General features: G+C 45.6%; 1 protein-coding gene across 1 annotated transcript; it reads left to right on the top strand.

Annotated features, from left to right (window-relative positions):
- Window positions 1-6,391: 6,391 nt before the first annotated feature.
- Window positions 6,392-12,117, top strand: meak7 (MTOR associated protein, eak-7 homolog). Its single transcript, XM_064930094.1, has 8 exons — window positions 6,392-6,468; window positions 6,718-6,880; window positions 7,349-7,582; window positions 7,684-7,828; window positions 7,987-8,385; window positions 8,571-8,689; window positions 8,878-9,057; window positions 10,371-12,117. Exons 2-8 carry the CDS (start codon window positions 6,722-6,724, stop codon window positions 10,491-10,493), a joined length of 1,359 nt encoding a protein of 452 aa, XP_064786166.1. The 5' UTR covers window positions 6,392-6,468; window positions 6,718-6,721; the 3' UTR covers window positions 10,494-12,117.
- Window positions 12,118-12,739: the final 622 nt, after the last annotated feature.

Below are 12,739 nucleotides of genomic sequence, written 5' to 3'. Positions count from 1 at the left end.
CCAAGCTTCCTGTCATCCAGGACCTATATAATAGGTGGTGTCGGACCATAAAATTGTCAGAGACCCCAGTCACCCTAGACTGTTTTCTCTGCTTCAGCACGGCAAGCGGTACCGGAGCGCCAAGTCTAGGACTACAAAAGGCTCCTCAACAGCTTCTACCCCCAAGCCATTAGACTGCTGAACAATTCATAAAAATCGCCACCGGACAATTTAAGTTGACTCCCCCCTCCCTTTTGTACACTGCTGCTACTCGCTGTTTGTTTGTTACCTACGCATAGTCACTTCGCCCCCACCTACATGTACAGATTACCTCAACTAGCTTGTACCCCTGCACACTGACTCGGTACCGATGCCCCCTGTATATAGCCTCGTTATTCTTATTCTTATTGTGTTACTTTTTATTATTACTTTTTTATTTTAGCCTACTTGGAAAACATTTTCTTCTTCTTGAACTGCACTGTTTGTTAATGGCTTGTAAGTAAGCATTTCACGGTAAAGTCTACACATGTTGTATTCGGCACATGTGGCAAATAAAGTTAGATTTGATTTATATCCCAATACATCCAACATTATGCATGCACACAATGGTATTGGGCAGCTGCTGACATTTGAGAACTCATCTGGTTAAGATATTAAGTTCTGGTCGTCTTCTTGCAGAGCACATTGTATACATTTTGCCCAGCTGTTTTTTATAGAAGATTGTATTGCAAGGTATGCTATACAGATATAATCATCATTTGATCAATCTTTTGCTGCTGAGAATTTTTCTGCACAGCAGGAAATGCTAGCTTGCAGTGGAGTGATTAAAAAGGCTTCTAAAGTTTAATTTCCACTTTAAAAAGTCAGACTTCATTTGCCCTAACGGCGGGTCCTCTTTCGAGAGTATGACCGCTGCATTGTTCAAAACACCAAGGATATGTGCTGCTCGCAGCAATGCCAAGCGGGTCTGGGCCCACGGCAAAAGCTCCAGAGCCATTGAATCAGGAAATGCTGTCCTACCAGGTAGGGTTGGAACTGTTGAAGAGCTAGACTAACCACCCTGAGCTCCAGCACATTGATGTGTTGACCACTCCATGGGGGACTCCAGCGGCCGCTAGCCGCCATGTCTCTGAACACGGCCCTCAACCCGTCAGAGAGGCTTTACTAAACACCAGCTCTCTGCGGTGGACTCTGATCAGGCTCACCCCCTTTAACAAGAAGGAGTGGGATAGCCACTTTGATAGGGTCCTCAAACATGCACTCATCACCAACAGTTGAGGGTGTCTGTGTTGTTTTGGGTGCCGGCTTTGGGAGTTGAACCATCGCTGGAGTGGCCTGATGGAGAACGCCTAGCCACCTTCAGCAGGCCGAGTAATGTTTAACATTTGGGACTCTAACACCAACATTGCTCGTCCGAGCCGTAAATAGCTGAGGTAGGATAGGATTTTGTTACTCTCACCTGAGGGAGACATGCCCTCATGAGAGTCGAGTCTATGGATATCCCTTCCGTGAGGGGTCAGGTGACCTTTCTCCTTGTTTTGGGTGAGGCCCAGAACTCTAATGTGATTCAAGACGTCCTTGTGTCCGTTGTGGCCTGGTTCCTGAATGAGGCAGACTATCCAATCGTCCATATAAGGCAGTTACTCCTCCAGTAGAATGTACCACCACAGCAAAAGGCAAAGGCCGGTGGGCCTGCAGAAATGCTGCAGTATAGGTGTCCACCATGCAATGTGAGAGTCCGGTCGAATAGGCCCTAGCCCAGAACTCTCTTACCATAGTAAACAGAAACTGATAAAGATTTTGTATTGCCTGCGTTTGTGAAGTGTCCATTGCCCTAGCTGGGCACAACACACTGGGGGAAGCCCTTAGTTCACCCACAACAGCAAGAAGGGCGTATATGGACAACTGTAATGACAGGTTAACGTGTCTGTCAGACAGAATCCTTGGCCAGAATAAGGGGCTAAGATGTAGGTTGACACCCCTTCATTTGAACTCATTGGGAAACATTCAGTCAACCAGGGCGTCAACACTAGAAGACCCTGGGACATTTGAGGCGCCAGAACTATAGCGGTGGCCAGCATCGAACTGGAGTTAGTAGCCTTCCATCACTGTATTCAGTAGAACTATAGCGGTGGCCAGCATCGCAGCTACGCACTGCGTACATCCGGCAGTGTATTCTAGCTGTTATGTGAGTTTCTAAGGGAAACTAGGATAGTTACTGCCTGGGCGGCAGTGTAGCCTAGTGGTTAGAGCATTGGACTAGTAACCGAAAGGTTGCAAGTTCAAATCCCCGAGCTGACAAGGTACAAAATCTGTCGTTCTGCCCCTGAACAGGCAGTTAACCTGCTGTTCCTCATTGAAATAAGAATTTGTTCTTAACTGACTTGCCTAGTAAATAAAGGTAAAGTAATGTAACATAACTATAGTTAACCCAGCAATATACTGAAACCCTCAGTGTAATAGAACTGAGTTGTGAGTTTCCAATGGAAACAAGCTAGGATAGTTACTGTATGTACTATAAAGTAGCGTAACAGAAACTATTGAGCACCAACCCCACTACGCATTGTGGGAAAAACAGCAGCGTAATAGAGCTGTAATGTGAGTTTTCAGGGGAAACCAGGATAGTTACCATCTTAACTGTAAGTACAACAGAGTAGCTAAAATACACTGCTGGTCTTTCCAAGGGGGGAAACTAGGATAGTCATTGGAAACTGTGTGTCACACCCTGACCATAGTTTGCTCTATATGTTTCTATGTTTTGTTTGGTCAGGGTGTGATATGAGTGGGCATTCTATGTTTCATGTCTAGTTTGTCTAGTTCTATGTTTGGCATGATATGGTTCTCAATCAGAGGCAGGTGTGAGTCATTGTCTCTGATTGGGAACCATATTTAGGCAGCCTGTTTGGTGTTGGGTTTTGTGGGTGATTGTTCCTGTTCCTGTGTTAGTTTGCACCAATTTAGGCTGTTTCGGTTTTCACGTTACGTTTATTGTTTTTGTATTGATTTGTGTTTCCTTTGTTTTATTAAACATGAATCTAAATAGCCACGCCGCATTTTGGTCCGACTCGCCTTCACATAAAGAAAGCCGTTACAGAATCACCCACCACAACAGGACCAAGCGGCGTGACAACAGGCAGCAGTAGCAGCAGTGGGAGAGGCTGCATTATTTGGAAGACTGGACATGGGAGGATGAGTTGAACGGTAAAGGACCCTGGGTACAGCCTGGAGAATATCGCCGCCCCAAAGAAGAGCTGGAGGCGGAGAAGGCGGAGAGGCGCTGGTATGAGGAGGCAGCACGGCGGTGTGGATGGAAGCCCGAGAGTCAGCCCCAAAAATGTATTGGGGGGGCTCACAGGAAGTATGGCGAAGCCAGGTAGGAGACCTGCGTCAACTTCCTGTGGTTATCGGGGGGCTAGAGAGACCGGGCAGGCAAAGTGTTATGCTGTGAAGCGCACGGTGTCCCCAGTGCGGGTGCATAGCTCGGTGCGATACATTCCAGCTCCGCCTATCGGCTGGGCTAGAGTGGGCATCGAGCCAAGTGCCATGAAGCCGGCTCTACGCATCTGGTCTCCAGTGCGTCTCCTTGGGCCGGCTTACATGGCACCAGCCCTGCGCATGGTGTCCCCGGTTCGCCTGCATAGCCCAGTGAGGGCTATTCCACCTCGCCGCACTGGCAGGGCGACCGGGAGCAGGACACCAGGTAGGGTTGGGCAGGCTCGGTGCTCAAGAGCTCCAGTGCGCCTGCACGGTCCGGTCTATCCGTCACCACCTCCACGCACCAGCCCTCCAGTGGCAGCCCCCCGCACCAGGCTGTCTCTCCGGCTCATCCGTACAGGTGCTCCCGTCTGTCCAGCGCTGCCAGAGCCTTCCTCCTCTCCAGCGCTGCTGCCGGAGTCTCCCGCCTGTCCGGCGCTGCTGCCGGAGTCTCCCGCCTGTCCGGCGCTGCTGCCGGAGTCTCCCGCCTGTCCGGCGCTGCTGCCGGAGTCTCCCGCCTGTCCGGCGCTGCTGTCGGAGTCTGAAGAGCCCCTCTGCCCGGCGCTGCCGGAGTCTGAAGAGCCCCTCTGCCCAGAGCTGCCAGAGCCCCTCTACCCAGAGCCGCCAGAACCCCTCTTCCCAGAGCCGCCAGAACCCCTCTTCCCAGAGCCGCCAGAGCCCCTCTGCCCAGCGCCGCCAGAGCCCCTCTGCCCAGCGCCGCCAGAGCCCCTCTGCCCAGCGCCGCCAGAGCCCCTCTGCCCAGAGCCGCCAGAGCCCCTCTGCCCAGAGCCGCCAGAGCCCCTCTGCCCAGAGCCGCCAGAGCCCCTCTGCCCAGAGCCGCCAGAGCCCCTCTGCCCAGAGCCGCTCTGTCCAGAGCCGCCAGAGCCCCTCTGCCCAGCCCAGCCGCCAGAGCCCCTCTGCCCAGAGCCGAGAGCCCCTCTGCCCAGAGCCGCTCTGTCCAGAGCCGCCAGAGCCCCTCTGCCCAGAGCCGCCAGAGCCCCTCAGCCCAGAGGCGCCAGAGCCCCTCTGTCCCGAGCAGCTGCCCCTCTGTCCCGAGCAGCTGCCCCTCTGTCCCGAGCAGCTGCCCCTCAGTCCAGTGGGGTCATTAAGTAGGGTCGCCGTGGTTTGGAGACCACGGAAGGTGGGGGACTAAAACTATGGTGAAGTGGGGGCCACGTCCAGCACCAGAGCCGCCACCGCGGACAGATGCCCACCCAGACCCTCCCCAATAGGTTCAGGTTTTGCGGCCGGAGTCCGCACCCTGTGACCATAGTTTGCTTTGTATGTTTCTATGTTTTGTTTGGTCAGGGTGTGATATGAGTGGGCATTCTATGTTTCATGTCCAGTTTGTCTAGTTCTATGTTTGGCCTGATATGGTTCTCAATCAGAGGCAGGTGTGAGTCATTGTCTCTGATTGGGAACCATATTTAGGTAGCCTGTTGGGTTTTGTGGGTGATTGTTCCTGTTCCTGTGTTAGTTTGCACCAGTTTAGGCTGTTTCGGTTTTCACGTTACGTTTATTGTTTTTGTTATCCTGTTGTATGGTGGTTTTCGTGTGTTTATTCTCCGGACTATTTTGGTCCTGTGTTTGGGCTGGGTAATTGTATTCGCCCTGTGTGTTGGCGTGACCGTTGTTGTGCGCCGGAGAATAAATTGACAAATTACTGAAACCTGCTCTCTGCGCCTGATTCCACCCACCACTCTTTGTAAACCGTGACACTGTGTGAAAAAAAACAGTAGTGTAATAGATCTGTCAGTGTCCAATTAAGGGATAGGTACTGTCTGTACTGTAAAGTAGTGCAACAGAATTATAGTAAACACAGATACACACTGAAACCCTCAGTGCAATATAGTTTCCATGGGAAACTATGACTGTCTGTACTGTAAAGTTGTGTAACAAAAACTATCAAACCCAGCAACTGTGTGTAAAAAAAAAACAAACACCAATGTAATCTAACTATGGTTGGGCTAACATAAACTCAGCCCAATACTGGAAAATGAAGCCAACTGTAATATTACTGTGTCTAGTACACACTGGGCAATACTGTATAGAATAAAACATACAGCATCATCCTTCGTCTCATACACTATCTGAAGGAGAGGTGAATGGCTGTACCTTTTCATTTTGGAAATAATTAAGCCATCAGTGTAATGTACTATGTTTATAGTATATACTGCATAAAGGTAACGATTACTATGGACCCACAGTATCAGCCTTGGTCTCCTTGTGGAAAAATAATGAATCCAACAGTGTAAATTGCCTGATCGTGAAGGGGCATTCTACCTCACACACGTTTATAGCTTATTTCTTGCTATATACGTGTGGGTCGTCTGTAACAATACTGGTACACCAAAAGGTAGCTGATCCAAGCTATTGAATAGCTGCGGGTATACTTCTGCGTTTATATACACTGCCGCGCAGAAGGATACCGTATTGGAATAATCAAATATTGTGCTACATAACATATATTTATCTTATTTCAGTTTTTGGGAGCTCATCACATACATACAGAAAGCAGGTAAGTTTTCATTTTGAGGCTGTGTTTACATCCTAGATAGAAGCAGGCCATTGGCTGGCTTCATCACAAGGGGTTTGTACGGAAGTTCTAATTGGTTCCAAGTTTATCAGTTCGGCAAATTTGCTTGAGTAGACAGTGTTAAAATATACATTTTATTAGAATATGTGCAAGAATGGAAGGTGCCAACACCTGTTATAGTCATCATAAGAATGCTTTACTATCATATACAAAAAACAGCTCCTCCCTCGACGGGGATCGTACAACTTCACGTTTTTCGGTTTCGGCCCAACACCCATTCCCCTAATTCCAGATTGGAGGAAACCCATATGACGTTGGACCAATCATATCATTATTTTGAACTACCAGCCAATATAATTGGAGTCTGTTGATTATCGGGTATTTCGATTGGTGTTCATCTTCGCCCCTTATTTATACCAGGAAGTGCATTGTGTTTACATAGTGCCCCTGGAATGAGATAATTATCCTATTTCAACAAGGTTAGCTAGATGTTTCATATTAATTTCATTGCCACGTTGTTTGTTAATAGATAAGTAAATAGCTATAATCATCATCTCGAGCTAGCTAACGTCAGTTAAATTATGTCACCGACACCTAGCTAGCAGTCACGATAGCTAACTTTACATCAGATCAGAAGCCTTGGATGCTTCAAGCCTTCAGACAGTTTCAAGTCGTGCTCGTTTTATTGTCGATGGCTAAACTGATAGTGTTGTCCATTGTGCACACAGGGCCATGGGGAACACCGACAGTGTTGTGGTGCAGAAACGGCTGGCCCGTTTTCGCCCAGAGGAGCGGCCCGTTGTGGAGGGAGTGTTCGATCGGCTTCACGGCGCGAGTCCAGCAGGTGGCGCTGGAAAAGCAGGGAAGGTTTTAACGCTGGGCATGTTGAAGGTGAGGGTGGAGTTACTATGATGATATTACATTTTATTTATCAAATCGAGGATATCTAATCAGTTAAATACCAGAATCAAAATCTTGTTTAAAATCTTGTACTAAGATATAATAAATAATACAAATAATAATACAGAAATTATTTATTTACCTTTATTTAACTAGGCAAGTCAGTTAAGAACAAATTCTTATTTTCAATGACGGCCTAGGAACAGTGGGTTAACTGCCTGTTCAGGGGCAGAACGACAGATTTGTACCTTGTCAGCACTGGGGTTTGAACTTGCAACCTTTCGGTTACTAGTCCAACGCTCTAACCACTAGGCTATCCTGCCGCCCCAAGATATGTAATAACTGTAATAACAATGTGTAGGAGGCGTAATAACACATATATATGTAATAACTGTGGTTATTATTTTGCAGATATTTAACAGTACCAGTATGGGAGATATAACATCTTCTGTCCTGTAGCCCTGTATGGGAAACATTGCCTCAGACTCTATGATAAAGAGGGTCTATGCTGGGATGTGTAGCATGGACCCCGGAGTGGCCCCTCCTCCCCCTGGAGCTGGGGTGAGTCGGGAGCAGCTGGTGGTCTTCTTGGCCGATGTCCTGCGAGGCACTGCAGAAGAGCGAGCGCCCCTTTTCATGGCAATGGCTCAGGGGACAGGGACAGGTGTTGCCACATGTGACCAAATAATAGAGGTTAGTAGACCCTCAGAAGGTCTTCTGCAAGTGCTCCTGTGTTCTTAGCGGAACATGCATTTTTAGCTCTGAACTCAAAATTAATTTGGCTCTGATTTCAGTTCTTGCAGGACCTGGTTTCTGCTGTGGTGCAGATCATCATCCAGAAGAGTCGTTTGCAGGGCTGGAAGCCAGAGCGAATGGCTGACGGTTCCATTGGTGTTAAACTATTGGCTGAACAGATGAGCTCTGAACTAAAACCCTCAGGTAAAGGGATGGAAGGATAATTTACTGATGAGGCTTTCAGAATAGAGTGAATAGGAAAGGAGATAAATCTTGCTCACCCAGATTTCATATTTTCAATAATTCATACATATTACTGTATCAGCAACAAAACCTGACATTCTGTCCTTCCCTCCTTTCAGACCAGCGTACCTGTGACGTCCCATGTTTGGAGGACTGGCTGTTCAGAGTTTCCAATGTGGCCATGTACATGGACCTTCTGATAGGTGAAGGCCTAAACGTGGGCTTAACCTCCCGTCCCCCTCCCACCCTACTGCCCCCCTGCTGGGAAACCCCTTGGGAGAAGCTGCGCTGCCTGCTGGACCTGCCCGTGCTGATGTTCCTCACACCACAGTTACCTGATGGGTACAACATCCCCTGGAAGCTGCTTTTCTCCACTCAGTTGCACGGGGAGAGCTTCACCAAAATAGTAGGCAGCTGTAAAGGCCGCGGGCCCACCGTGCTCCTGATCAAAGACACTAAAGGACACATCTTTGGTGGCTTCGCCTCCCATGGCTGGGAAGTAAAGCCTCAGTTCCAAGGTGAGAGTGGTGGTGGATGGAAGTAGCAATCGGGAGAAACAGGCTCACGGCCTACTGAGATTGCTGCAGAGATATTTAAGCCCTTTTTTGTAATGTATGCTGACATATACAGTATGTTGTCCATCTCTATAATCAGTGCTCATCTCTGGATGTGTGTGTTTGTGACTGGATTGTCTTGAGTGTAGGAGACTCCAGGTGCTTCCTGTTCTCAGTATTCCCCTGTCTACGGGTGTACACCTGCACAGGATACAACCAGCACTACATGTACCTCAACCAGGGCCAGCAGACCATGCCCAACGGCTTGGTGAGACACCCCACTACTACACACATCTCAACTACACAATCTCACCTGAACATTTTATTTTACTATCTGTTACTATAATTATATGTGAAGTACCACACAAGTAACTACATCATATTAACTACCACATGCCTCAATAGTATTTTATCTTAACCCAAGCAATGTCATTTCTGTAATTTGCTTATGATCAGGGCATGGGTGGTCAGCATGGGTACTTTGGCCTGTGGCTGGATAGTGATTTTGGCCGTGGGCATAGCCGGGCACGGCCTCGCTGCACTACCTATGGCAGCCCTCAGCTCTCTGCTGAGGAGGACTTCACCCTGGACTCTCTGGAGGTGTGGGGGGTTGGGAAGCCCCCTGAGGAGGAAGAGGTCAGTATCAACCTGGACAACCACTGCCTTCTTACTCCTTTGATCCCATTTATTTCATCTAATATTTCATGAATTCTTTCTCTTTTAATGCTGTGCCTGTATCAGTGTGTTCCTTATTTTTACCTGCAGGTGGAGATAGAGGCACATTCAAATAATTATAGGAAGTAACCTACCACGTACACCAAACATTAGGAACACCTTCCTAATATTGAGTTGCACCCCCACCGTTTTTCAATTCATCTGGGTATGGACTCTACAAGGTGTTGAAAGCGTTCCACAGGGATGCTGGCCCATGTTGACTCTAATGCTTCCCACAGTTGTGTCAAGTTGGCTGGATTTCCTTTGGGTGGTGGACGATTCTTGATACACACACGAAACTGTTGCGTGTGAAAAACCCAACAGCATTGCAGTTCTTGACACAAACCGGTGCGCCTGGCACCTACTACCAGTGATGGAAAAAGTACTAAATTGTCATACTTGAGTAAAAGTAAAGATACCTTAGTAGAAAATGACTCAAGTAAAAGTGAAAGTCACGCAGTAAAATACTACTTCGGTAAAAGTCTACAAGTATTTGGTTTTAAATGTACATAAGTATCAAAGTAAAAGTACAAGTATAAACCATTTAAAATTCCTCATATTAAGCATATCAGACTGCACGGTTTTCTTGTTTTTTAAATTCACGTGTAGCCAGGGGCACACTCCAACACTCAGACACCATTTACAAACAAAGCATTTGTATTTAGTGAGTCCGCCAGGTCAGAGGCAGTAGGGATGACCAGGGATGTTCTCTTGATAAGTGTGTGAATTTGACAATTTTCCTGTCAAAATGTAACAAGTACTTTTGGGTTTAAGGGAAAATGTATGGAGTAAAAAGTATATTATTTTCTTTAGGAATGTGATGAAGTAAAAGTTGGCAAAAATATGAATAGTAAAGTAGAGATACTTCAAAGTTTTTGGGGGTATTTTTTTTAACTTTACACCACTGCCTACTACCATACCCTGTTCCAAGGCACTTCAATCTTTTGTCTTGCACATTCACCCTCTGAATGGCACACGTACACAATCCATGCCTTAAGGCTTGAAAATCCTTCTTTAAACCTGTCTCCTCACCTTCATCTACACTGATTGAAGTGGATTTAACAAGTGACATTAATAAGGGATCATAGCTTTCATCTGGATTCACCTGATCTGTCTGTCTGTCATAGAAAGAGCAGGTGTTCCTAATGATTTGTACACTCAGTGAATATTCATTGATTTATTGTATTCATGACTTGTCATGAGGACATCAGTGATGTTGGGGTGTTTTGTTGCAGGGAGCGACAGGAGGCAAGAGGAGTATCCTGGATGCAGACCCTGAGGTTCAGGCCATGATGGAGATGGCAGGGAAGACCCTACACAGCCAGGGCCTCCGAGAGCCAGAGGAGAACAATGGATAATGAGACATGTAGACATGATATAGATTTGTCACAGTTTCTTCTCAGACAAGACGTGTCAAGAAGACATTTTGTAGAAAAGGGTGCAATAATCACCTAGGGGCCGATTCTGACCCGTGTTAAGCGAGCGTGAATGGAACGTAATTCCCTTTTTCTCTACACTTATTCTGACCTTGAATTTAAGCATGGGAATAGCATGCTATTCACCCACTATTCTTTTGGGTTGGAGATCAAATAAGTGTGTCTACAGGTACGCTGTATTTTGACCTTGACTTAATTCCCAAATCATTTCACCACCTTTACGCCCAAGGAACCATGAATAAGGTCTGGCGAACCTACCGCTTCCAAGTGGAGAAAGCATCTACTCTAGCCATAACAGTATGAACCCGACACATGGCGCAATACTTGGTTGTGTCATCACACAGTTCCATGGTTAGTGCAGGCAATAGATTAGGGTATAGAACACTATTGTAAATCTATGTACAGTACACTAATCTTCCAAAATTACAATGGGTTGAAGACTTGAATGTGGCAATTTTCAGAATGAATCAAACCACTTTTCTTTCGTGAGTAAAGGCTCTCCTAACCTGTTCTTTTATGATTCATAAATACTTTCCTAAGCCTAAATAACCTACAAGATTAGAGTATTTTTTAAATCTACTAATTGGTGTTGAAACGGAGACAAATATGTATATATTTAGAGCGCTTTCTTTCATGATCCCTAATATTCTGAACCCGTTCTCTTGATCCATTTTAGTGAGTCTGTGGACAAAATTCTAACTAAGAGGTACACCGTATTTAAAGGGATGGCTTAAGATAAATGTACTGAACCCTATTGAATGAAAACTCCACACGAAAATCTGTTGGCCAACAAGTGGGAGGGTTGTCAGCAGTTAACCACACCGGCAAAGCTCGTTTTTACAGTCTGGATACCAGCTACTGAGAAGTGTGTAAAAAAAAAGGCGTGTGTAAGGAAGGAGTAATTTCCTAAACTGGAATTGGGCACCTAACCCCATAAATATTTGTTTTGTTTATCTGTGTGTGTGTGTGTGTGTGTAGATGGTTAAGTCAGATTTTTTATCTGTGTGAACTACAGGTACTATTGGCTCCATTAACTGAACAGGACACCAGGTGTTGCCCAATCACATCAACCTTTATCTTCTCAAATCAAATTTTAATGGCCACATAAACATTTTTAGCACCTGATATTGCGGGTGTAGCGAAATGCTTGTGTTCCTAGCTCCAGCAGTGCAGTAGTATCTAACAATTCACAACAATATACACACATCTAAAAGTAAAATAATGGAATTAAGAAATATATAAATATTAGGATGAGTCTGTCTGAGCTCATGTGAACAAGTATTTAAAGAAATATTGTAATTGATTAATAATTTGTATTGTCATAAGTCATTGTTTTGCTTTGATGGCTTTTTATTCCAAAGTGTTTAGTAAGGATCCTATATGTAAACATTGTTTTTCACCTTTAACATGAATGGTATGTAAAACCTTTTATTTTTATTTTTAAGTATGACACTAGATAGACATAATGGCTAATCTACTTCTTTACAGCACCAATAAATGTAAACTTCCAGGAGGCAACTTACAGTAATGAAGCCTGCATAACCTACTCTGGTGGTTCTCTCATTCACTGTACTGCCTCGCTCGGTTTAGTACTCTGGTTGGCTGATCTCGCCTCTTCATATTTTTATGCAAATGATGAGGGAAAGTGACGGTACATACGCAAATCAGCAGTTTAATTTCCATGTAGACGTAGTGAATGGAATAGAACACGAGGGTGGCTTCATAAAGTAAAATAAATAATAGATCATAGATCAGACATTTCCACAACTTAAAAAAAGAAGGCTTATTGTAGTCACTGAGCATTTGTTTAATATTAGATATTGACTTCAGTATGTAATGGTTTGTATGTAATGGTAATAATAATAATATTTACGGTTCGTTGGTAAATACATTGAAATTATGAAACGATTAAATAAACTATCAGTTGATGTTTCTCAAATTGTTATCTCTGATAGCGGTGCAGTGCTAGCCTTGTACAAACCATCCTGTTCTCGAAAGGATTATTTAAGATACTCTCAATACTTTGAAGAGGTAGGATTTCAGAAGATGGGCCCGGACTGTTGTCCTAGCTTCATGGGGAAGCTGGTTCCAACTTCCACCAATGCAGTGCCAGCTGGCCAGAGGTGGCAAAACGGAGTACTTGGATTGAGGTATAGGGTTTGAGCAGA

The sequence above is a fragment of the Oncorhynchus masou genome, chromosome 22, assembly GCF_036934945.1.
Source record: "Oncorhynchus masou masou isolate Uvic2021 chromosome 22, UVic_Omas_1.1, whole genome shotgun sequence".
NCBI lineage: Eukaryota > Metazoa > Chordata > Actinopteri > Salmoniformes > Salmonidae > Oncorhynchus > Oncorhynchus masou.
This window is presented reverse-complemented; position numbering and strand designations above follow the sequence as displayed.